This window comes from Pimephales promelas, chromosome 22, assembly GCF_988280905.1.
Source record: "Pimephales promelas chromosome 22, fPimPro1.hap1.1, whole genome shotgun sequence".
Taxonomy (NCBI): Eukaryota; Metazoa; Chordata; class Actinopteri; order Cypriniformes; family Leuciscidae; genus Pimephales; species Pimephales promelas.
In genome coordinates, this window is record NC_142790.1 from 27,853,231 (window position 1) to 27,880,006 (window position 26,776).

At 35.6% G+C, this 26,776-nt stretch overlaps 1 protein-coding gene across 1 annotated transcript in view; it reads right to left on the reverse strand.

Annotated features, from left to right (window-relative positions):
• dnah3 (dynein axonemal heavy chain 3) overlaps window positions 1-26,776 on the reverse strand; it is a 47,997-nt gene that overhangs the window by 17,161 nt on the left and 4,060 nt on the right. Inside the window, exons 2-43 of the mRNA XM_089125941.1 lie at window positions 25,865-25,888; window positions 22,396-22,482; window positions 22,095-22,290; window positions 20,711-20,762; window positions 19,699-19,798; window positions 19,173-19,365; window positions 18,540-18,729; window positions 18,331-18,456; window positions 16,344-16,539; window positions 15,223-15,402; window positions 14,111-14,244; window positions 13,926-14,022; window positions 13,662-13,840; window positions 12,698-12,882; window positions 12,403-12,526; window positions 12,048-12,201; window positions 11,703-11,847; window positions 11,256-11,467; window positions 10,473-10,564; window positions 10,249-10,363; window positions 9,667-9,783; window positions 9,200-9,379; window positions 8,639-8,775; window positions 8,358-8,559; window positions 8,124-8,216; window positions 7,930-8,040; window positions 7,737-7,851; window positions 7,032-7,230; window positions 6,811-6,919; window positions 5,629-5,742; window positions 5,351-5,527; window positions 5,133-5,224; window positions 4,830-5,049; window positions 4,617-4,751; window positions 4,261-4,372; window positions 3,334-3,575; window positions 3,145-3,245; window positions 2,365-2,470; window positions 2,156-2,285; window positions 1,808-2,044; window positions 1,437-1,540; window positions 339-633 (exon numbers count right to left, since the gene is read on the reverse strand). Coding sequence (XP_088982067.1) covers window positions 339-633; window positions 1,437-1,540; window positions 1,808-2,044; window positions 2,156-2,285; window positions 2,365-2,470; window positions 3,145-3,245; window positions 3,334-3,575; window positions 4,261-4,372; window positions 4,617-4,751; window positions 4,830-5,049; window positions 5,133-5,224; window positions 5,351-5,527; window positions 5,629-5,742; window positions 6,811-6,919; window positions 7,032-7,230; window positions 7,737-7,851; window positions 7,930-8,040; window positions 8,124-8,216; window positions 8,358-8,559; window positions 8,639-8,775; window positions 9,200-9,379; window positions 9,667-9,783; window positions 10,249-10,363; window positions 10,473-10,564; window positions 11,256-11,467; window positions 11,703-11,847; window positions 12,048-12,201; window positions 12,403-12,526; window positions 12,698-12,882; window positions 13,662-13,840; window positions 13,926-14,022; window positions 14,111-14,244; window positions 15,223-15,402; window positions 16,344-16,539; window positions 18,331-18,456; window positions 18,540-18,729; window positions 19,173-19,365; window positions 19,699-19,798; window positions 20,711-20,762; window positions 22,095-22,290; window positions 22,396-22,482; window positions 25,865-25,870 — 6,091 coding nt within the window. The 5' untranslated portion in view covers window positions 25,871-25,888. The remainder of the gene's footprint in view (window positions 1-338; window positions 634-1,436; window positions 1,541-1,807; window positions 2,045-2,155; window positions 2,286-2,364; window positions 2,471-3,144; window positions 3,246-3,333; window positions 3,576-4,260; window positions 4,373-4,616; window positions 4,752-4,829; window positions 5,050-5,132; window positions 5,225-5,350; window positions 5,528-5,628; window positions 5,743-6,810; window positions 6,920-7,031; window positions 7,231-7,736; window positions 7,852-7,929; window positions 8,041-8,123; window positions 8,217-8,357; window positions 8,560-8,638; window positions 8,776-9,199; window positions 9,380-9,666; window positions 9,784-10,248; window positions 10,364-10,472; window positions 10,565-11,255; window positions 11,468-11,702; window positions 11,848-12,047; window positions 12,202-12,402; window positions 12,527-12,697; window positions 12,883-13,661; window positions 13,841-13,925; window positions 14,023-14,110; window positions 14,245-15,222; window positions 15,403-16,343; window positions 16,540-18,330; window positions 18,457-18,539; window positions 18,730-19,172; window positions 19,366-19,698; window positions 19,799-20,710; window positions 20,763-22,094; window positions 22,291-22,395; window positions 22,483-25,864; window positions 25,889-26,776) is intronic.

Sequence of the window (26,776 nt, forward strand, 5' to 3'; positions counted from 1 at the left end):
ATATGTGGCACGCTGTAGTTTAATTAGAATTGTTTTACAGCTCTTTTTATGTAAAAAGAACAGAAATGTTTACACTAATACAGAGAGCTGTGCCAATACAATCATATATTGTGACTACTTTTCTCATGTAATTGCATCCATACCTTTTGGTATCTTTGTTTATGTAATTATTTCTTTATCAGTGCATTCATTTGATTCTCTAGAGATCAATCAATGAAGCACAAACTAAAACCACTATTTTGCAATATAAAACTTGTGAAACTTATTATATTTACAGCATTAGTCACAGTAATGTCTTAGCTTAGACAATCAGTGTTTGTACCAGATCTAGTCCTTACCAACATAGATAATGCATTTCTTCCCCATCGGCGGGCCAAACACACCCTTGCGGCGACGGTCCAGTTTGGACATGATGATGTCCTGGGTTTGGTTGGCAGAGGTGCGGGCGGAGAAGTTGATGCAGATGGGAGTGTAGCGTTCCTTCGGGAGTGACATCAGGAAGTTGTTGTTGATCACAGACTTGCCGGTTCCTGTGGGTCCCACAATCAGCACGGGCACTTCATGTGACAGGTACGTCCTGAGGAAGAAGAGCTGCCGTGACGTTTCTGCCGTGGGTATGATAAGATCAGACACCTGAGAGAGAGAGAGAGAGAGAGAGACAGAGACAATTTTTCCCTTCGATTCATTCGAGATCTAGGCCATCACTAATGTCCTCTGCAGGCTTACTTTAAGAATTTATTTAGAATTAATTTTCAGACTTTCCTATTAGGTTTCATTTGTTAACATGGACAAACAATGAACAACACCTCTACAGCATTTATTAATCCTAGATAATGTTAATCTCAACATTTACTAATGCATTAAGATAAAAAGTTGTATCCATTAACATCATTCATGCACTGAATGAATATGAGCATTTTAATTAACTAACATTAACAATGGTTTATAAATGCTGTAAAAAATATATTGCTCATTGTTAGGTCATGTTAGTTAATGCAGTAACTAATGTTAATAAATGAGACCTTATTTCAAAGTGTTACCTCTATATTTTATTGCTTTTTTTAAATATTTTTTTTTGTGTGTTTATTTTGAAAACTTAATTTAAATCTGTTTTAAATTGTGTATATTTGCATCAATGTTATTTTAGTATCACTAAGATACTATTTTAGTTTTTATACATTTTTTGAATGAGTTTTTGAAGACATTTTTTGTCTTTTTGTCATTTTTATTAGATAAACAAGCAGATAGATTTTAGTTATGTTAGTACATCAAGTTGAATGACTTAATGAAAATTAGTAATGTTGCTTGGGCAACTAGCTGAAATAAAATATATAAATATATTGCTCATTTGAGTTAACGTTTACTTTATTTTAATCAACATATTTTTTGTGGCTTTAGTTGGTTAACTATAATAACCCTGATTTGCATGTACTAACTTTGGCGCTTGCAGGTATGACTCTGTCCTCTTTAGAGATGGATTCTGTCCAGTTGTTCCACTGACCAGGGCCCTGCTTATGGAAATAATAATCATAGACGGTGCCTGTGTGGAGAACAGAACATACAGACAGCTGACGATTAATAAAATTACTGTATATGACTCTTGATTTGTGTCAACATATTAATAATGTTATTCGAGTCAATCTCAGCTCTCTATTTGACTTTTGTTTTTATAGAAAATATATGCCTTCAAACATGAAAATATCTTCTCATCGTATTTATATTCAATCACAACTGTGTTATATTTCTGGGGTTTCCATGACAGCAGGAACTGTGTAATTAAATAGTCAACCAAAAACATCATGTGGACCTCTCTCTGGGAAAACATTGCTTTTGTTGAGTTTCACACTCTGGGGTCGCGGGTGATCTGTGATTGTGCCCATGACAAGTTGTCGGTAGAAGGTGTCAAACTTTATCCTGCTGTTGCCGTTGATGGTTCCTCCCAGACTCCACACCACAGCGAAGAGGAACAGAGCCTGCAGCCACAGCGTCACCTGCTGACTCGTCATCGATTCTGCTCCTTCCTTTCCTGACTGAAAAATCTCGTCTGCACAAACAAACATCCTCCTCAAATCAAAAGTGACATGAACAATCAGACTGAAAAAGCTTTATAAGATTAAAACATATGTATAATGTACATATTGTTGTGTGTAAGTACCCAGTAGGCAGGTATACAGGCGCATCAGGCTATAGGCCAGGTGAATGGGTGACGTCTGGACTAAGAATCCACACTCGTGGTATATAAAGTCCAAACAAGGCTGAACCAGCCAGTCAAAGAGTTCAGTGATCTTCAACAAAACACACACAATGGGATTCAGAAATGTTTAAAAGCATACATTATATCATGTGCATGAGTGTCTTCCTCACCAGTGTTCTGTGTTCATCCTCCAGGCTCTCAGGTAATGTGTTCATGTAGGAGTCTCTCAGAGGAGTCCAGCCCAACTGATGCGGCTCCATATAGATCATTCCGCACCTAAACACAACACATACACTCTTTAAAAGCCATCAAACGTGTTCGAGCAAAACAACTCAGGTGTAAAAGTACATTTTATGCACCCATATGATAATAAAGTCTGGTGCAAGCTTACATATTCACAAAATACGGTAATCACGAGAATCTGAATTATAAATGTATCAACATTTACAATAAATAATTAAAAAGTGTTTTTGTTTAATCAAGAAAAAGAAAAATTAACCACTCTATATGAGATTATAATTAATGTTATTATACATAATTATGCAATTGCATTCTATAATTATACAAAATGTTAAGTGTATAGTTTATGAGATTTATTGTGAAATATTCAGACATAAAACACCATTCAAATGTTTGGGGTTAGCACGCTTTTTAAATGTTTTTGAAAAAGTCTCTTCTGCTCACCAAAGCTGCATTTATTTGATATACAATACAATAAAATCTGTAATATTTTGAAATATGTTTGAATATAATGTAAAATTAAAATAATGTAATTTATTCCTGTGATTGAAAGCTGAATTTTCAGCATCATTACTTTACACTTCAGTGTCACATGGTCCTTCAGAAATCATTTGAATATGCTAATATTCTGCTTAAAATGTTGAAAACAATTGTGCTGCTTCCATATGAGTATTGTATGTTGAATCAGCGTAACAGTGTTTTTTGTTTACCTGCTCACAGTAGCCGGTGACGCCTGCTCCAGATCCGCGGGCTCAAAGATCAGACTCATTTTAGAGCTCATCTGAATGATCTCACCACTCATCAGACAAAGCTGTTCAACAGCAAAACACATCAGACACCAGCACTGAACCTGAACCCCTTCAGATATGTTTTCTGCAACAGTAAAAATGTAAATGTACCTTCTTGTTATCATCCAAAACGGTGTTCATGTTCTCAATCCAGACCGCATCAATAGGCCCGTCGAAAACGATCCACTGACGGTCGTCTGTGGTGCACTGGGCCTGTTGTCTGAACGAGGTGGCCAAAACGCCGTCTGACCACTCGTGACTCACTGGATCAAAACAGCCATATAGCTGCCCCATAGTGATCGCCTTCGGGTTAATGATGCGGAAATCTACCGCAAACTCTTCCATCAGCCCTTCTATATAGACGAACAACACAACATGATTACATGCTTGGTTATGACTCCACATCATTTCGACAAATGGTTATTGATTTATGTTTATATGCAGATGTAGATGAATAATTAAGATATTTTTAGTTTTTGAGTCTCTTATGCTAAGCAAGGCTGCATTTATATGATCAAATATACTGTAAAAAAAAGGATGCAATCACATATTTAAACCCATTTATGATGCTAAAAAAGATTTTTATTACAAATAAATGCTGTTCTTTTAAACTATGCATAAAAGAATCCTAAATTAGTTTTATCACGCTTTTCACTAAAATATTAAGCAACAAAAACTGTTTTCAATAATGATAATAAAAATATCCATTATTAATAATTTTGCACTAATAATAATTGAGCAGCAAATCAGTATATTAAAATGATTTCTAAGGATCATGTGATCATGTCTGCCGTAAAGATGCTGAAAATTCAGCTTTGAATTACAGGAATATATTCAAACAGAAAACAGTTATTTTAAATTTTAATAATATTTCACAATATTACTGTTTTTACTGTATTTTTGAACAAATAAATGCAGCTTTGGTGTGCAGAAGAGACTTATTTTTAAAAACATAAAAAAATATATATATATTCCAAACATCTGAAAGGTAGTACACAAGAGGTTGATAAAAACAAACACTTATTATGGCCTGATTACCCTTATAAAGGTCTCCCAAAGCTCCAGCCAGGACTTTATAAGCTGACGTTTTTCCACCCATTGGCTCGCCAACAATCATGAAGCCGTGCCTGACCAGCATCATCTCATACACCTGCACACACAATTATACACTTATTCTTTTTGCTACAAATTCAAACAGGATCACCCAAAAAAAGTTGAGTTAAAATTATTTTAAAAAGGTTTTGCATTTAAAATACATGTTTAGCTGGATCAATGCTCATATATAACCCACTTTCTAAATGTTTGAATCTTAAGGCAGAATTTGTAGGGGGGGGAAAATGAATGAGTATAAAGACGTGACTGATAAATGTTCATTGAATGATCAGATTTTGTACTTGTATAATTTTGCTGATGAACCACGGTACAGGCTGCAGTTTCATCCTGGCGATGTTGTCGTTCAAAGCTTTTAACAGTAAATCATAATCTGGTTTGGGCAGAACCACTCCAGGAAACAAATCAGTGATGATTCCCTAAAACACACACAAACACACCATCATTAACCACACGCAAACTCATTCAAAATATATGTGCGATTTACATTCACACACCTGAAACAGTGGTAAATCCTGCGCGAGGAATTTGGCCATGTTGACATCCATGAGAGCCCTTAGCAGCAAAACGCTCTCGTCTTCCTCTGGGTATTTGAGTTTCAGGTTTCCCGCTGCAGTCAGGACTGATTTCACTGCACGCATCCCGTAATCGTAGTGCGCTTGAGACGAGAGCTGCTCCGAGCACAAGCGATACGTCGCCACAATCTTCTGAGCCAGACTGGAAAACACAAAACCAGGAAGTAAAACAACTGGAACTTTAAATAATAGAACTAAAAAAAGTCTGATAGGACCTGATTGTACCTCCGGGAAGCTGTGAATCCCATTGAATAAAGTGATATCTCTCCAATCAGTCCATAATCCGGAACCATCATTGCAACTGTGCGGAACAAAGCCTACAAACATACAAATAATGACATGGCCCATTTTTTAATCAAAATTAATTTAACCCTGTAAAGCTCTTGTTTATCTCAAAGTGCTACAAATAAAATGTAAATATGAGCATGTTTGTTTTCGGTTACTTTCAGGTTATCGGGTAGTTCAGCTCTGCCTGCGTATCCTGGGTTCATGGTGATAAACACACAGCAGGTTGGGTTGAGAGAGAGCTCGGTTCCTTCAAACATAAATGTCTTCATGTCTCGCATTATAGCCTGCTGAATACTCAAAATCTGCTGAGCGACCACAGACAACACCTCCACCTGAAAAACACATAGGTATTGTGTGTGTAATTTTATGTGTTGAGTATCACTCTTTTGATAATCTGTGGTGAAGCAATGGCGTTTTATTCTGCAGTACTGACCTCTATTCGGTTGAACTCGTCGAAACATGCCCACGCTCCAGACTGCGCCAGACCCTTGAAAAACTTGCTCATCGCTTTGTAGTCCAGACCATCAGAACAGTTGAACACCACACACTAAACACACGTTTACATGTTTGTCACTTACATACAATAACATTAACAATAGTAATCAGAAACTGAAGTAGTGGCTTTATATTAGGGCTGGGTATCGACACAAATTTCACAATTCGATTCGATTTCGATTCACAAGCTGGCAATTCGATTCGATTTCGATTTGATTCAATATTGATTATTTTGGATATCAGTTACAATAAATGGCAAATTTTCTCAAGGAAATCAAATCTCTTAACTAATGCTGTAAACTATGGGAGTCTAGTTGTAGCCTATAGACTTCATTAGCCTAATATGAAGGTAATAATGAACTGTTTTGTAGCTAAACACTTAAATTACACTTTTATTTATTTTTATAATAAGAAGATTATATGAAATATAAACATTTAAATGGTGGCTGTCATAAAAACTTATCAGATTTATTCAAATATGCATTAAATATTGAAGAACATTAAGATTATAATGCACATGTAATATGATGTATATATTTAGCAAAATGCTCCTCTCTAGAGTTATTTTTTTCAAGCTGACTAACGAGTTTATGTGGGTTTTCTGAGGTAAATATGACCATACATGACACAAGCTGTTCAACTGACATCTTTCCTTGGTTGAAACGCTGATTGAGCGAATCAATGTGACATGATACGGATTTCGATAAGTTGTACTCTATCTTTAACACACTTTCAGATGCTCATTCATGTTTATTTCGTGCTGTAACTGGTATTATTGAGCCGGAAGAGAGATCAGCGCTGCTGCTTCTCCAGAGCGATCTCACGCCACAGCGGCAAAACGCTATTTGTGTTTTTGAATTTCTAAAAAAAATGGACGTAATTTGAAAATTGAGACTTTGTTTCATATCAATAGTAAAAAAGGACAAAGATTATTGCGATGTTTTGGATGCGCGCAGCCGCGATACATGTTTCATTCATTCAAATGAAATAGGATGACTAATCGATTCTTGAGATTTAAGAATCGATATCGGTTCATAAAAATGAGAATCGATTAATATCGAGAAATCGATACTTATTACCCAGCCCTACTTTATATACACCATAAAATCCTTTTGAGCACCTGTTTAGCGAGCGCTTTAGCCAGATCTTTAGTCGTCTCTGTTTTTCCAGTACCCGCAGGACCTTCTGGAGCTCCGCCCAGATTCAGCTTCAAAGCGCCCATCAGAGTCCTGAGGACCAATCAGCATAACAGACGTAACATGACTCGAAACTCCCCAACTACGCCCGGATCATTAAAGAGCTCAACACTAGGAATAAAATGAAATGTTTTAGCGAGTGTACCTGTAGCATCGATCAGTTAGTGGTGTTATGACCAGGCGCGGTGAATTGCCGAGATATTCATATCCATATCTGATAACAGTGGTGATCATTCTCAACATGACTTCCCCGTCTTCCCAGAAATACCGCAACTGGGAAATCCACTGGAAATCATTCAGGGATGAAACGCCATCCTGAGCCAGCTTGCACACAACATCACGTGCTGCATGGAACAAAGGGGCAAAGGACATGAACTATATTAGACATTTGATTAGAGACTACACTTACGGAATACAATGGGACCATTTGATGCATACTCCAAACAAATACTCGACCGCTCAAAAGTTTGGAGTAATTAAACAATTTTACGTTTTTGAAAGAAGTCTCTTATGCTCACCACGGCTGCAGTAAAAAAACAGTAGTATTACAATTTAAAAGAATGGTTTTCAATGTGAATATATTGTAAAATGTCATTTATTCCTGTGATCAAAGCTGAATTTTCAGCATCATTACTCCAGTCTTCAGTGTCACATGATCCTTCAGAAATCATTCTAATATGATGATTTGCTGCTCAAGAAACGTTTCTGATTATTACCAATGTTGGAAAAAGTTTTGTGGAAAGATTAAGTTGATCAAAAGTGACAGGAAAGACATTTATAAAGTTACAAAAGATTTCTTTTTCAAATAAATACTGTTCATTGAACTGGCCATGATGAAAATGGCATTTACCATGAACATCAATGACGATAAGAGCACCCAGAGTCATCCTAGCGCCACCTGGCAACTTCCCTCTAACCAGCTCGACTATATCAGCGATCTGAGCATTACTCTGCTCAACGTAAGCCTGAAACACATGCATAACAGAAAGTCCAGCAGCACTTAATCAAATCTGATCTGAAAGTGTTTGTGTGCGTGTGCTCACAGGAAGTGTGTTGTTCTGTATAGCATCAGATACTTCACTGGTCCAGAATATGCATGACGCACAGATCACGACCTGACCGGGCCACAGCAGCACCCACTTCTTCCTAGGCATCTGAAACATGCAGAATCCAACACACATGATGCGCTGATGATCATATTCTACATGTTTATAAGACTTTGTGTGTGTGTCTATACCTCTGAGTACTGCTCCATTCCTTGCTTTATGACGTCTCTGATGCTCATCAGCATTGTGTTTTCAACCTGCAGAAGCCACTTCTCAACCATTCCCTTAAATACACAGGAAACATATTACACATTTGCGCAAGCGAGGAAAACTCATGAAACTGTATATGAAAAGCTAAAAAATATTTTACTCCAAAATCAAAAGAAAGAACTAAGAATCTGATTTATTTCTCTCTCTGCCTGTACCTTGGCTTTAGCAGGGTAGATGGTTTCTATAAAGGGGACGATCTCTTTCTCTGAGCTGATCATTCCCGTGATCTCCAGGTCAGGGTTGAATTCTAGTTTAGCGATGCCCTCAAAACACTTCTTAAGGTGAGGCTGAACACGCAATGGATCCTTCGTCTCAGACAAGATCTCCAACATCTCATCATTAGATAAGAAGAAAAACCTATACAGTGAGAAATAAAGAGTATGAGAGAGGCGACTTATTTATAGTGACTCAGAACATCTTTAAAGTTTAATCTCACCGAGGGAAGAAGAGTCTCTTTGTTTCCAGGTATGAGTTCAGACCGTGCTGTATTTCCTCCAGATAGGTGTTGGACTCCTGAAGGCGACCCAGCATGTTAGGCTGCTCTGTGGCCACCAATACATGTGTATCCTTTAACTGTTAAAAAATAAAACGCATGGCATGCTCAATAATGTTAAGTTCTTTATGTTCACCAAGACTCCATTTATTTAATCAAAAATACAGTAAAATAGCAATATTGTGAAATATTATAACCATTTAAAAGGTTTTTTTTCTATTTGAATATATTTGAATTTTCAGCATCATTACTCCAGTCTGCACTGTCACATGCTCCTTCAGAAATCATTCTAATATGCTGATTTGCTGCTCAATTATTATCTCATTAACCCTTGCGAGCTGTTGGAATGACAGCATTTACTAAATATTAAAACTATGGATTTAGATATGGATATCATTGTGTGCTCTTTACTTGCAATTATTAACCCTGATGGTTGTCAGATATGGGTGTTGGTCATGTACTGTACAGTCATATACAGTTAATAACAAATGCAATCACACACACCGCTTCAGCGACAATGTTTTTCCAGTAACTGTCTACGATGGCAAACTTGCGTCCATTCTCTGGCATCTGGGCGATGATGTCCTCTGAGCTGAAGATGGGCTCTAGATACATCCACATGCTCTGACACTGCAACATCGCATCCAATATATCCTGCATGCACTGCAACTTCTCCTCCCATCTCTAATGAGAGAGAAAACCATTAAAGGGTTAAGAGACTTACTATTATTTTACATGGTCATATTATTTACATTATTCAAATCATAGTATTTACAGAGTCATACTGTAACATGCACAACTCTTAACTTCCTCCCCAGAAATTTCTTCATTGAAAAGTTGTCGTTTTTCATTCCACAGAAGTCAGGTTATTTACATGTAGACTTCTTAAAGGTACAATAAATGGTCATGGAAACTTGTTTTGTGGCAAGAAACGCTTATGCTAATTCTATGCAGGTGAACAAGTTGTGAACCTTTGCATCGGCCTCGATGGGTTTGATGAATGGAGACCCTCTCATAGTCTGAGTCTTGATGATGTGATCATCCAACAGCAGCTGAATATCATCGACCGCCGCTAAAACACTTGTGCCCTTCACAAACACACGCACAAACACAGAAAGACAGAGAATAAAGTTGAGGAAATAATGTTGTTAACATAAACAATAGTTTAAAATAAAAGCCAAATATTTGTCAAATAATAATAATCATTTTAGTTAATCAGTAGTGATTCAGCCACCGAAACTGAAATTGAATAATTCAAATAATTCAAACTGAATCAGTCAATGAATCAGATTTTGGTCTATTCAGTAATCAACACTGATATAAAAACAGTTTATAAAACTTTTAAAATGCACTTAAGGCAGTTTTAGATCAGCTTCTTAATAAGAAATCTAAAGTTTCTACTCGTCAATTCAATTCGTCATTTAAACGTTGGCTGAAATAAAATCTTGTTTTCATGGCAGATTTATTCAAACATACATTAGATATTAATGACAACAGGTTAAGTAAAATATGTAATATAGATCATTATGCCACATTAAAGTGCATCATTTTACCGTGTCCTTGTACGGGGAAAACCCGAAGCGGAGCTCGGTCCACTCCCGTTTCATTTTCTCCAGGGACTTTTCCAGAGAGTATTCTTTACTGGCGGAAGCGCCAATTTCCTCCAGCCTGCAGACAGACAGAGAGACATGACTCATAAAAGAGTGATTCTGACTAATTCCGATTGCATCAAGCAACATGGTTTCACATTTAAGATAATTTTAAAGGTGAGCCTTACTGGTCTGAATATTTCGACAATCCGAGCTCCACCATCTTGATGAGTGGGGTGTCCTCGTCTGGTTTAACATCAAATCCCACTGTATTACTTATCTGAAATCAGCCAAAAAAATTATTCACATCCATCACACAGAGAGGAAATGCAACTATAATAGTAAATAAACAGTCGAAAAATAGCATTTCAGATGTTAATGCATATCCAACATAATTTAAATGTCAATATGTTAATACTAGGGCTGTGCAAAAATTAATTGCGATTAATCGCATCCAAAATAAAAGTCTGTGTTTACATAATATATTTGTGTGTGCTGTATATAATTATTTTGTATATATAAATACCTAGGCATGCATGTATATATTTAAGAATTATTTGCGCTTAAATTCTGTATATATATAAATACATATATATATATATAATATATATACATATATATATATATATATATATATATATATATATGAATAACACATTTTCTTAAATATATCCATGCATGTGTGTGTATTTATATATACAAAATAATTATATACAGCACACACAAATATATTATGTAAACACAGACTTTTATTTTGGATGCGATTAATCGCAATTAATTTTTGCACCGCCCTAGTTAATACATTTTTTCTATTTAAGCTATTGCCATAAAGCAGAATTTAGCTAAACGCAGCACTTTTGAAGAAAAAAAATACATGACCTGTTCAAAGCAACCAAATGATTCAAAGTCAAAAATGTCTTTCCCTGTGAGTTTCACTAATAAATAAAGCGTTATGTATCCTAATGTCATACCATCTCCCAGTGTCTGTCCTTCAGGCCTGGGTTGCAGATAGTTGTCAAAAGAGGCAGGTGTTGTTTGAAATTGTCAATCTTTTTCTTGAAGTTCTCCGTGACACGTCTGGGAGCCGTCCGCTCTGAGAACGTCTTTGCAAGTTTATACATGGTGCGCCACATGTTTGCTAACTCCTCTGACACCGTTTCTGCGTTCACGTTTCGGAATGGACCTCGAGAGCAAATACAGAAGACTTATGAAACACTCACACAACAATAAAGATATAGTCACATGCCAAACTGATTTAGATGCTTAATATATATATATTTGAGATCCAGACACAACAGGAAAAACAATGTTTTCAACATCATCGACAGGACTAATGGATGTCTTTCTTTATTATACAAAATGTTTGTCCAATCAGATATAATAATTCCAACTGGAAATATGATAGCATGTGTTTTTACCAGTCATCCACACATCAGATTTGGTTTGAAAATCCAGACCCGTGATCCACAGCTGGTCGTACGGCTGTTTCTTGGCCATTATTGTTTCTAAGATGGGAAACTGACTCTGTTCTTTGTCCAGCAAACTCTCTTCTTTATTAATGCCCTGAAATAAACACACATTTTTACATTTTATTTAATCAAAAAAAAAAGACATAAATGGTTTATTTGATTTCAGGATTCATAATCAGTCATTATCTTGTCTTGACTCATCTGCCATTTTAATTTATTATTTATTTATGTTTTATCTGCATTGCGTTTGACCCAGGTGGCACTTGGAAAAGAGTGATAATATCAAACACAAACCTCTATCTCTTTGACAGCGGCTTCCATGCTGATGCTGATCTGATTGAGTCTCTCCACATTGTTATTATTCTCTTCCAAAGTCATCTTTTCTTTCATCTTAAAGATGTCCAAATCTTTCTGCAGTACCTTCATCGTCTCCTCTAACTTCCCTATTCTGAGGATGAAACGTATGATTGAAGCTGTGTAGGATATGTGTCCGTGTCTGTGTGTGTATATGTGTTTATAAATGAATGTCTTAATATTTTTAGTTAACTGTGAAGCACTTTGGGCAACAACGTTGCTATTAAATGTGCTAAATATATAAATAAAAGTTAAAGTTGTGTGTGTGTGTGTCTGTATATCCGTGTTTAAGCACCTTTTCATCAGATTGATCTCAGCCTGATGTTTCTGATTGTTCAGTTTTTCCTTACTGGATTCAATCGATGACATAATCTGCTCAGGCCAGTGGATCACAGTGCTGAACAACATCATATCCTCAACTGTGAAGAAAGAAGTCTTAAGGATAAAGAAAAAAATGTTCCCACGAGACCCAGACTGCCCCAAATGTAGAAGACAAACACACACAAGTGGGTTGAAATATTACTAAAACTGTAATTGAGTAGTATTAAAAGTATTTGCATCCACACATTACGCATGCAAAGGACGTTTACCTGGTAGGGTGGCATAGTCGAGTAGGAAGTCAAGTCTCTTGGCTGCTTCCTCAATCTCACGGCGGAGTTTGTGTACGGTGACTTCACTTGTGTGTTTCAGGTACTGGTTTAACTCCACCAGCTCCTCTGTGTTACTTATCTTGCTCGTGATTCTGTCCGTAATCTCATCGTAACGACAGCAGATACTATTGTAGAATAATAAATGCTATATGCTATAAACGGTGTATGGTATAATATAATACCTCATACAAACAATGTGTGAAAATAGCTAATGAAACTGCTAACAACTAAAAATCAGCTAAAAACAAAATAATTCCATTTAAATAACGTGACATGTTTTTGAAGACAACAGGAAGTTTAATAAGACAAATAATGAAATATTAAAAGTCACTGCAGGTAAAACTATTGTATTATTATTGTATTTACAGCTATTTTTATGTGTGAATATAAATATTTTATATATAAATTATATTTACACAAAATAATTAAACACAGTGCATCCACATTATGTAAACACAAACTTTTATTTTGGATGCGACTAATCGCGATTAATCGTGTGACAGCCCTAATTTTCAGGCATTGGTCAATTTTGATATTTTGAGATATTCTCCTTCCATAACTTGTCTTATTCAGACTACTGGAAAGTAACCATCCAAAATTTAATTATAATATATAGCTTTAAAGGCCATTTTCTTAAAATGAGTTTATTCTCAGTCAGAAATCTCACTTTAGACGCACTTTCATACAGCAAACTTTTCATACAGTAAAAGGGTTTTACAGAGGGGTTTGTTCATATACCATTTGACTCATTTATATTACACTTTATTTCTTAAAGCATGGTGATAATGTATTTCTGGCTCTTGACAGTATTTCCTGAGTGATAAAAATAATTATCCACTTTAAAATGCCCACAAAACTAAACTTGGCTTTATTGTGAAGAACATTTCAGACTGTTTCCACCCACCTCTTGTTGAGTTCTCGGTTCTCCTCCATCACAAACGTGGTAAGAAGATCTATGAGATCCTCTGCCTTGTCACACAGATCTTGGTTCAGGTTCACCGCATCCAGACAGAACAGGGACAGAGGGACTGTCACATGCAGTGATGTGATCTCCTTCCACATGTTCTGCACACCTGTGATTTTCTACAGGTCACAAAGAAGAAACATCTTGCTTTACAAGGAAGCATTTCACCCTTGTGTTGTCTATGCACACACTAGAAAAGCTAACCTTAATAAAGCCCTGCAGTGAGTGTTTGGTTTTTAGGAAGTTCAGTATGTCTTGACGGTCCAGTGCATCCGTGTACTTCTTATACACATCCAGATACCTACACAAGCACAGACAAACTACAGTGTGATTCAATCTTAATTTGAAGCTTTTCCACTGGAAAACATGCTCTCTGAATGATAGCGGACCTCTGGGGCCCGACGGTGTTCCTCTGAAAGATCTCTCTCGCTCTGTTAATGATGTCGATCACCAGCGACTCGTCGGGTCTTACTGAGCTCAGAATTAATGTTTGTCCACACTCTGGGAAAAGCTTAACTTCCACCTGTAAGAAAAGATCACTCATTTGGATTTCTGGTTTAAAAGTGATGGTTTAAGTATGTATTAGGTTGATTTTTTTTCTGCTTTACACTGTGCCTAAACTCAGAAGCTTCATTAAAAGGGATAGTTCAACCAAAAATTAAAATTAAGTCATCAATATAAATAAAAACACAACATAAAATACAACTCCTAGAACTCATCCAAAAGGTGTCAGTGAACTTTCTCTGAGATAAATATCTCCAGATGACCATTAGAATGTGAACATGATAAACATGAGATGACGGATATACACCTCAGAGAAAAAAGTACAAGGAATGTATTTCATATGGCGTTATTATTAATCTTGATTTCTCAAAACTTGTGTGCTAATAGAGTCTCAAGAATGTGCAGACGAGCACAGAAGATCAACGACAGGAATTTTGTTAAATAATGCGTTCAATTTAGGTTTGTTTTCCACCGAACCCTATAATATACCCCCTGAACACTTGGAGGTATACAATGGGATCATTCTATGATACTTATGCATAATATTTTAAAGGTTGATGGTGTTTGCTATTCACTGCCATTATATGGACAAGCGTGAGCGTGACATTTTTTTTAAATGATCTTTTTATACAATAACAGCAAGGTGAGTAAACGATGACTTCATTTTCATTTTAATGGAAGCAATCTAGTTGTTGTTAGAGTGTAGAACTTCTGCTAGATGTTCAATTTTCATTTTTTATGTACAATTATGACAAAGTGATGTGCCTGTGTGCATATCCCAGGTCCTAAAATAACTCTTACCAATGTAAGTAAAGATTGGGAGCCACTCAACCTGAACTTTGCAGACATAATATGAGTAAAGCAAATGAAAGTCATACAGTACCAATCCTCTCTACTAAAGACTATTTCCTTAAAAAATGTAAACTATAGTATACTATAACAATAGAAATCATCAGGGAGTCCTCTTTTTGTTAAATAAAAGTATATGTGTGTTTACCCGTGGTATGTTGTGGGCGCTGTTGATGATCTGTGTGAACGCTTGTTGAATGAGCTCCCAGCAGTTCTGCAGTGAAGGTTCGAATGCAATTCTGGGGTCCTCGAGTCTTAACTTCACCAGTAACACTGGACGCTGTGTGTACTGCAGCTCATTAAAACACTCCCCAAAATCATTACCATCCTGCAACAAAAAAAAACATAGAAAATCTGACCGACCTCATACTTTTGAATGGTAGTGTATACAGCAACAGTTAGGCAAATGACCTGTATGACTTGGTAGATGAAATGTTAGATGTATATTATTAAGAATGTTTATTAAATGAAAAATTGTGTCTGTCTTTTAAAAGGCAAAAAGATCCACAAGACAGTAAGCTAGAGTGATTTTTACGGTGGTAAATAAATGTATACACAATATACCAAATATAATAAATATACACAATAACTCTCAAAAAGCATGCAAGCAGACAAATGTGTCGTGCACATATATATGAAGAGTTCAGATGCAAAAGCCTCTAAGTGCCATTTGAAATTTTCTTCTAGAATGATCATTTTTATCAAGCTTGTATATTTAAGTTCAGTGATTTCACTTAAATGGCAATGATAATTACCTATTAATTGTTATTTAAGTGAAATTACTGAACTTAAATATACAAGTTTGACAAAAATCATCATTAAAGAAGAAAATTTCAAATGGCATTTAGAGGCTTTTGCATCTGAACTCTTCATATATATATATATATATATATATATATATATATATACCCATAACTGCAAGCAGATGCTCAGTAACTAGATTATATAATGTGAAGACAGCATCAGAATCAAAACAAATCAGTAGCTCTGGTTTTCCTGGACCCTAATAATCTGACCGTAATCAGACTAGTAGCAGAGTCAGTAATGTAACCATGTGAAAAAAAAAAAGTGCAAATCATTGTCCCAACAGGCTTTGCTTCAGACACACGTTTTAGGCATGGGAAGGGCTGTATTTACTGCTTGATAAATATAAGCATCATGACATTATTTAGCATTCATATAAAGAGTATGAATTTATCAAGCAGAATGATTTCATTTGGAAACAAAAGGTGTCAATATAAACGTCGCTAGTGTCACTGGTTTCAGTACCTGATGTAGCTGGAAGAACTGCAGCAGATCCTGTAGTGATGCGACCACCAGACTGCGCAGCTGCAGTGACATCAGCGCAGCCACACAGAAGAAGAGTTTTTGGGCCTTTACAGGGGCCATGCTTGCTTTCTTCGGCACCAGTGGCAACCACGAGTCTTTAAAGGTCACAAAAAGAGAAGCACAGCTGGGCAGCCACCTACACACACACACACACACACACACACACACACACACACACACACACAAACAACAGAGGAAACAGGTGATATGTTATATGTAACTTTTATTATTTTTCTTTCAATTTTACCTTCATTTTTCTGCTTGGCTGAATCAAAATTCACTTCTTGAGTTGTTATGTTCATACCAGTTAACCAATTTGATTTTTGTTTTTCTGTGCTAAAGTGCAAGTATATCAAATGTCTTAATCTTCAAAAGTTAAAGAAGTCATCTTATTGTATAAAATTTACATTTAAAATTCTATAATAAAAAGGTGTCTAAAAACTGTTTTTTGAGAGGTAAAATATGATGGACAGAAATAAAAGCTATAATTAAGGCTTTAGAAACGTACACCAGTCAATCACCAACTTTACTTGTTATTGACTGATTCAGTCAGTCCATTCAGTGAATACATCAGACTGAAGGTCCCACTTCCTGCAGTATATCTTCTAAACACTTCACACTCACTGTTGCTGTAGAGCCACAGGCACCCTGCGTGTTAAAGCAGGTCCAGATTGCTCTTTATTTCCCCATTGTTTAAACCCTCATTCAAAACTTTAAAAGCTTGTATTGTGTGCGATTCTCTGGGTAGTTTGAGGAGACCATGGATACAGAGTTGAGAACAAAGGTAGCCAAGACGAGGAGAACTATTTAAACAACAACACGATTGTCCACACATGACGCTGACCTTATTCAAATGTACATTTACCACAGTGCAGTAAATGTTCAGTATATCCAAATGAGAGCATCAGGACTTTGCTATGACTAATTGATAAAACAGACAAGCATCAGTAGTTGAATAGTTCAAGTTATATTCTCTTATGTGTAAATGCAAATTTTTTTTCTTTAACTTCAAGTAACAAACAGTAGCACTGTGTTGTTTCTGAAAAAATCAGAGTGTTTGAATGAATGACTCAAAAGACTCGTGATGTTTCACCACTAAATGAATCAGTGTTTGACTCACTCTAAATACAAGTCACTTGTTTGTTATTTTACTATCATTAATATGCTATAATAATTTGTATAATTTAATGTTTAAAAAATCTTATTTTATTTTCATATTTTCTGTTTTCATTTCAATTTTAGTCGTAAAAATGTCTAAAATAGTGTTTGTTAATTTTTATTTCCGTTTTAGTCATTTTAGTACTTCAAGTTAAACTAAACAAAATTGAGAAATGTTTTAGAAATAGTTTTAGTGAATGATAATAAACAGGGAATGAATCAGTGTTGATGAACAAATCGGTTGAATGAATGATTCAAATGACTCACTCATAAAGGTATGAATTAATTATTCAAACGGCGCGTAATTAGTCGCTACCTACTAACGTTTCAATGTAACCTGCATAAAGAAATACTTAAAAATCTCAACCACTAACAACCAGACTGACAGTCTGTCTGGAACAAACTCAGACGAAAGGAGTGACGCTGACTATGAAAGGTCCCAGTGCTGTTGGACTGTTATATTGGGCCTTTTGAAACACTGCTCGACCAATCAGATTCAAGGAGCGGAACTAACTACTGTATAAAGTTCTATAATTACAACTTCCTGGACGTCCAGCTCTTCCTTTGCGTGCTTAGAGATGTAATTATAGAGCTGGATTCAGGTGACTACAGTGAACATGAGAATGAAACCTACAGACAGCAAATATATCATGTGTCTCTGTTCGACTTCTCAATCTGTACTGCTTCCACTGAAGGAAGTTACTTAAACCAGACCTCACAAAAAAACACAAAACAAATATTTACATACAGTACACACAAAGTCTCTTACGTGTTAAGCAGTTCATCTCGTGTGTTTTCACACTGTTGCCGCACCAGCTCCTCAAACTCCGCTGGTAAGAGCGGAAGATCGGCTGAGACCAGGGCGTCCAAACGAACAAACCGCAGAGATGAGAAACTACAAACGAAACATAATAATTTTATAAATCATTAATGGGATCATGATGTTAGGACCATGATGAAGGGATCATAGATGCTGACCTGCTCATCCAGAGATCCTGTATGTGGAGCAGCATAGGGTTCACCGTGTAGAGGTTCTCCGTCTGCCAGCTTTTAGCTTCCATGATGTTCCAGGGAACTGGTGCACGAATTACACGGGACGTGAAAGGCCGGGGAACAGCAGAAATTGATAGACGCTCCCTCTCTGCTGGATCTAGCAGGATATAGTCGACTGCAAAAAAAAGAGACAAATTACAATTAGGAAAATTTTCAGACAACTTATTCAAAGGGCCACACAAATATGAAAATTGACTTGCACTAAAAAGACAGTAACATAAATTGGATGACATATATATATATCTTTATAGACCATTTTGCAAGATGTAAACAACACTGGTCCAGAAACACTTCCTGTTTCAGTTTGTAACTGTTTTCTTTATTTCACATGTAAAGAAAACATCTTAAAGATGTTTGTTTAACTTTTTGATTCAGTTTTATATGTTGTTGGTTGTATTTTATCCCAGCTTTTATGTAGTGTTAAAAAACTGAAACAGGAAGTGCTTCAGGACCAGTGTTGTTTACATCTTGCAAAATGGTCAATAGTACTTGTTTACTGTCATTAATATACCTGCTGAAGTGTACATCATCTACTCTAGATGGTGTCGTGTGTCATACCGATGCTCTTGCGGAGGCTGAATTCATAGTCTCTCTGGACCTCCTTCAGGAGATCCTCCTGCATCCACTGCATCTTCCGCTCGTCCTTTTGGAAACGGATGGGTGCAAGCTTCAGGATACCGGTGATCTGCTCTGGTGGGTGGGGTGCCAACATGTGTCCGTAAATACCCTCTGTGATATAGTACAAATACCTCTGAGACAGAAAGAGAGGAGAAAGAATATAAATTGGTAGATGGATGCAAGAGAACCCGTTCTTATTTAAAACCATTAAAAAAATTACATATTCTTTATCTATCTATATTTATATATTAGTGGTGTATTAAAATGAGGAGGCATTTTTTTATATACTGTATTATATAGCAAATGTGAATTTATGTCCGTTAACACTTTTTCCTGGTTAAATAAACATTACATAAAAAATAGAGACCAAATACAATTCTCTTTTGTATTTTTTGCAATAACTATATAATGTTCTATTTATTTATACCTCTACTACTATACCCCTAAACCTCTACTTTATACTGACCTCTAAATCTCTCTCTGTGGGTTCCACCTGGTCTCTTTGACTTCGTTTCTCCTCATGCCGAATGATTTCAAGCTGCTGGTTCGGTGTCAAGGGGCGACATCTAAGAATGATGGCATTGGTTTGGTAATGTTAAAAAGATGGTTCCTGATGTACAGTAAATATTACAATAAATACACACATTTGCTCTAAATCTCTGCTTTAAAGGGTTAGTTCACCCAAAAATGAAAATTAAGTCATTAATTACTCACCCCCATGCTGTACCAACCCCGTAAGACCTTCGTTCGTCTTCGGAACACAAATGAAGATATTTTTGATTAAATTTGAGAGCTGTATAACTACCACATTGGCTCCTAAGGGACTGCCTCTTGACGGCCCAAAAAGTCAATGAAGAAAATGTTTAAATATCCCAAGTGACTACCGTGGCTCAACTATATGTTTATCAAGCGACGCGAATACTTTTTGTGCGAAAAAACAAACAAAAATAACGAGTTTATTCGACTATTTTTTTCTTCCTTGTAGGCCAGAACGAGACTTCCTTATAGATTTCCACGACGCATGCGCGAGAACTGCGATCTGAAGTAGTGTAAGCTGTGTACGCAGATCGCAAATCTCGCGCATGCGTCGTGGAAATCTATAAGGAAGTCTCGTTCTGGCCTACAAGGAAGAAAAAAATAGTCGAATAAACTCGTTATTTTTGTTTGTTTTTTCGCACAAAAAGTATTCGCGTCGCTTGGTAAACATATAGTTGAGCCACGGTAGTCACTTGGGATATTTAAACATTTTCTTCATTGACTTTTTGGGCCGTCAAGAGGCAGTCCCTTAGGAGCCAATGTGGTAGTTATACAGCTCTCAAATTTAATCAAAAATATCTTCATTTGTGTTCCGAAGACGAACGAAGGTCTTACGGGGTTGGTACAGCATGGGGGTGAGTAATTAATGACTTAATTTTCATTTTTGGGTGAACTAACCCTTTAAATTAAAGTGTCTGCTGTGTGAGAGAGAGAACTTGTACCTCTGTGCTCGGGTTATAGGTCGCCTCCTCACACCCGGAGCGTCACTGCAGACTTGAATGTGAAGTTAAGATAGGACTCACTTAAAGTGTGTGTGTGTAATACCAGTCAAAAGTTTTGAAAGAATCATTTAATATTTTTGAAAGATGGCTGTATTTATTTGATCAGAAATACAGTAATATTGTGAAAAATATTATCATTCTGATATACCAATTTGCTGCTCAATTACTAGTATTCCTCGATTATGAAAAATGGTTCTTACAATTATCAATAGTAGCCTAGTTGAAAACATTTTTTGCTGCTTAATATTTTTGATGAATACAAAGTTCAATGAACAACATTTATTTGTTTAACATTAAAAATATATTTCTTATATATATTATATCCCTTTTGTTCAATTTAATCCATCCTTGCTGAATCAAAGTATTATTATTTTTTAGAGGTGTCAATATATCGTTATACAAAAATGCAACAATATGTATGGTGGATAGTGACAATATGTATTTTATATAGTTGAGGAAAAAATAGTTTCATTAAACTGCTATATGTAATGTTGAATATAATGTATAATAATGCAATGGGGGAATATTTGTGGGTCTTCTTATTTTACCAGTAAAAAGTAGCCTACATTATTTTTAATAAATCTAGGCTAGTCAATGAAAGAGTTCAAGCATAACCGTCTAAAATAATTCTGTAGTTTCAGCTTCAGAATCATAAATATATTTTTTATTCTGGTGTCACTATTGTCCTGTGCATTGGGTTATCAGCACTAAATCCAAGCCTAATCTATTCTAATTTACACCAGTACATTTTTTTTGTTAAAGTTTTACCATATGTCTTGGAGCATTGCAATAATATCGTATCAGTACATCGTATAGTGACATGTATCGAATCGTGACATGATGAGGGTATTGTAACACCCCTATTATTTTTAAAATATTTGCAGTATTAGCTTACTTGCCCCAAACATTGTGCATCATGTTTCAACAAAAATATAAAGCAGCACAACTGTTTTCAACATTGATAATAATCAGAAATATTTCTCGAGCAGCAAATCATCATATTAGAGTGATTTACCTAGAGTAAGGATGCTGAAAATTTAGCTCTGATCACAGAAAAAAAATACATTTTACTATATATTACAATAGAAAACAATTCATTTAAATGGCAATAATAATTTACAATATAACGGTGTAAAAATAGTTTTTTGAATAAATAAATGCAGCCTTGCAGAGCATTAGAGACATCTTTCAAAAACATAAAAAAATAGCAATTCCAAACTTTTGACAAGCAGTCATATATATATATATATATATATATATATATATGCATATTTAAGCATAATTCAGTGTGTGTAAGTATATGAAAGATGTTTGTTAAGGATACAAGCAGATGGAGGACACTGAGGCGAGTGACGTCTGCGGTGTAGATGTTGGATTTTCAGATTTTGGCCTCTCGGGCTGTAGTTGTTCCCAATGGACTCGCAGGGACTTCTGTGGTGCCGCAGCTCCTTGTAGGGAACCGCAAGCGTCCGAGAGTGATTCTGCAGGATGGGCGGGTATTGGCTGTTAAGGAGATACATCTGTAAGAGAACAGAGAGTAAATGAGGATGAGCGGAAACATACAGAAAAGATCAAATCAAATAGAGATTGTCATGTATGAAGATACTGGGACACTTTACACACACCTGATATAGGTCAGAGGGATTCTGGGATGCGGGATGGCGCTGCAGCCGCCCAGTGCATCCAACATCATGACTTAAGTTAGCATTCATCTACGAGGAAAACAAGTACACTAAACACTTAAAGCACACATTTTGATAAAATACTGGCTTCATTCTGAGGTATGGTGTCAATGTGTTTCAGGCGTTTGCCGTATAAAACACAGTACAATGTGTTTTACACTACACAAACACTTAGACACAAACACTGACTGTCTAGATAGGGAGCGTAACTTAATATGATGATCTAAAATGCTGTCTAGGCAGTTAAGTTACAGCTTTTGAGACACCGACCAGTTTAAATGTCTTGACTGTCGTGTGTTAAGTTACATTAAAACACATTTTTTTAAGTTATGAACAAGTCAGAAAACTTTAATAGTGAGACAAACGTCAGTAATGCTCACTCAAGATAAATAACGGACAATTTCAATACGGTTTGGTAGGCGTTCATCAACAAAATGTTTTTTTCTCCACATAAACGTCTTTTTAAACCGGTCTAATGATCTTACCTTCAGACATTCCTCATATAATCCGACATAATCGCATTCACAGAAATATACAGACTGATTATTGACCAGATCAAAGCGCCTCACAGCCGTTAACGTTACACGAGCACGAGCCTCGTCTGTCTGTCACCGGTTGTCAATAACGTATAGTTTGTTCACGCGCTGTACATGGTGACAGCCCGCTGTAGTTACACTATCATCAGTAAACCATAGGTTTTATGAAGCTGTTTGCGTAAAATAATAATAAACAAAGAAGATAATATTTATAAAATCACAAGTTACTGTACAGCCATTACAACAACTGTCAATAGTTTTCAAATAATAATTTTACACAGGCTTTATTGTAGTTGTAATGCCACACTGTGAACACACTGTGTCGCTGTTTCACCGATCGTTAGTGGACTGAGCAGTAAAACATTAATTTGTTGACTATATATTAAACTTTATTTCGCTGGAAGAAAGATTCATATAAAAGTGTATGGCCCACATATGAGCAGTGGACCCCTGTGGGGAGTTTGAGCCCCTTTATAAAATAAAGTAACTATAAGGGGCCTCTCTCTGTCCTGATTTAGATCTAATTATAGACATCTTTAAACAGAAGAAACAATGCACTTTTTTAACACAGTGTATTATATATATATATATAATGCACTCTCTCACACTCTCTTTATATGTGCATGTGTATGTGTGTTTTGAGGTCATACTGTTAAACTTTCAGAATAAATCACCACAGAACTGGCAAAGGACCTGAGAGCGGACAAGAGCCATTCATCACCAGACCTTTATACAGAGCAATCGCCTATAGTAAAGTCTGCCTTACTTAAGAGGGAGAAAGCCAGGTAAATCTAACCGTCCCTTCCGATATCCCAGTTTCTGTCCTCTTAGCAGTAATTCTTTATTGTACACGCCTGCATTCAGCTGAAAAAGGCATCACTTATCACAGATTTCTTCACATACTTTCACTAACACAGAAGGTCATCAGTAGAAGTGATCAGACACTAGTGAGTGATCCAGCACACGCAGATCAACTAACTCCAGGGCTGTCAGCATAAAATAAACATGACCTCTGTGTTTACTGCTTTCAGATGTCTAAACAAGGACACAGTCTAGCTCTACAACTAGATTACAGACTGACACTGGACTAGATTACACCAGAGATTACACTGGATCACACATGCCGATCAAGCCTGACATTCTGGAACAAACGAGTCAGTCAGAATTAAACTCCCGCTCAAAAAGTTAGAAAAAATTAAGATTTTTTAATGTTTTTGTAATTAGTCTCTCATGATAAAAAGTACAGTAAAATGATTAAAGATTTAAGTTTTTTTTATGTGAATATATTTTAACACTGTGATGCCATTACTCCACTCTTCAGAGTCCCATGATCCTTCAGAATTAATGTTTCTTGAGCATCAAATCATCATATTAGAGTGATTTCTGAAGGATCATGTGACACTGAAGACTGATGCTGAAAATTCAGCTTTGATCACAGGAATAAATTACTTTTTTAATAGAAAACAGTCATTTCAAATCAGAAAAATATATCACAATACTACAGTTTTTACTGTATGTTTGATCAAATAAATGCAGCCTTGGTGAGCACAAGAAACTCTCTTTCAAAACATTTAAAAATCTTATCGACCCCAAACATCCGAACGATAGTGTACGTGCAATTAAGTCCAAATAAATCGAAAACTTAAACTGGCATGAACTATAAAACTTTTAGTACATTCAGCACATCCTTAAAGTCAATCTGAAACCATCCGCAATCCATTTGAATCATCAAGAGATGTTAATACGAGTGAAAGAGGATATGCAAGAGAAAAAAATTAAGTTGGGAATACATAGGTGTTGAAAAATTGGAGGGATTTGAAACAAAAAAAGTTGTTTCAGAGGCAGAGCAAGTACAAAGATTGACATTTTGTGCTTTAGAAAAAAGTGCAACACTGTAAAAAATATTTTCAAGATTTGTTATCACAACATATTTTCTTTTGTCAAATCAACTTTATAATAATTTACTTAGTTGAGATAACTTATTATTTTGAGTTTCTGATGGTTAAATTAATCTCCTTCATTGTATTAACTCACTTTTTCCAGTTCAATCAACTTAAAATGTTAAGGCAACCCGGGTTACTTACTCTTTTAAGTTAAACCAACAATATTTTTTTACAGTGTAGTAATAAAAACATTTTTTCTTTTGTCAAATCAACTTAAATAATTTATTTAGTTCAGATAACATATAATTTTGAGTTTCTGGTGGTTAAATTAATCTCCTTCATTGTATTAACTCACTTTTTCCAGTTCAATGAACTTAACATTTTAAGGCAACCAGGTTACTTACTTTTTTAAGGTAAACCATCGATATTTTTTTTTACAGTGCAGCGACATGCAAGAAAGGACTGACATTTCACATTCTCACAGCTCATCTAGAGCTTATCTCACATCACCCAGGTTTCTGTATATAACCTGTTAAAATGTAATATTTCGTGCATGGAACTTGATAACACATCAGTTCTGGAAATAGAAATGGTTACGAGTGGGAGAGACTGAGCTAGAGAGAGGGAGAGAGAGAGACAGCATGTAATTAGATGACTAAAGACTTAATTGTCTTTCATCTATAAAGACATTTAGAACACTCTGCTGTTCTAGCATGCAAATACAAAGACACATTCCCTCGCTCGCTCTCTCTCATCTCTTTTCATGAAGTCAGCGAATCAGACACTCATTGTAACCGCGATACACTAATAGCTTTAAGTGATTTCTAAACTGCTCTCTCAGGACAGATCCCTCCAGACTGAGTCATTACACTGGTTCACACTATATGCGTATTTGAGAGATATTAAGACTTGGATTGCTTTATTATAGAAGTAAACGTTCATCCAAAACCTTTGAAATCGCAAAATGAAGTTCTGTCTTTTTTTTTTACTCACCATCATGTTGTTTCAAACACGCATCTGTGGAACATAAAACAAGATGTTTTAAAGAATATTCATGGTAGGATAATGTCAAAGACAGCAGAAAACTTCCATAAAAAGTCGTTTCACAGAAGACAGAAAGTCATAGAGGTCTGGATCAAGGTGAATGACAATATAACAGTGCAGTTAAACTTGCTTTCTAGGACGACGAAACAGTCAATTACACCTGTAACGTACAGTTCGGAAACAATGAGTTTTAAAGGAAAAACTCAATGTAATAAATAGCGATACGATCATCGAGATGAAATATTAGCTAACTTATGAACTACTTCATGATTTGTAATCACAACATTTTTTCGTTTGTCAAAACAAACTTAGATAAAACATAATATTTTGAGTTTCTGGTGATTAAATTAATCTCCTTCATTGTATTAACTCAATTTTTCCATTTCAATAAACTTAAAATTTTAAGACAACCAGGTTACTTATTTTTTTTAAGTTAAACCAACAATATTTTTTTACAGTGACTCAAACTATTATGAATGATGACATGACGAATCAAAACACTGAATTTAAGTATATAATACCAATATGTTTTAGGTTTATTCGCAAAACATTTATTTTAGAATCATTGAGATACTATTATAGTTTTGAATGTTGATTTTTATGTTCAGTTTCCATGTTTTATTTTCATTAAATTTTATTTCAGTTTTAGTTATTTTAGTACATCAAGTTAAACTAAATGAAAAAGAGAAATGTTTGGCAACTAGCTGAATTTTTTTTATAGATTTTTTGGCATTTATTTTATTTCAACTACCAACATTCATTTATAACTTAATTTTAGTTTTAGCAAGGATGCGTTCAATTGTTCAAAAGTGAAAATATAATGTTACAAAATATTTCTTCAAATAAGTGCTGTAATTTGAT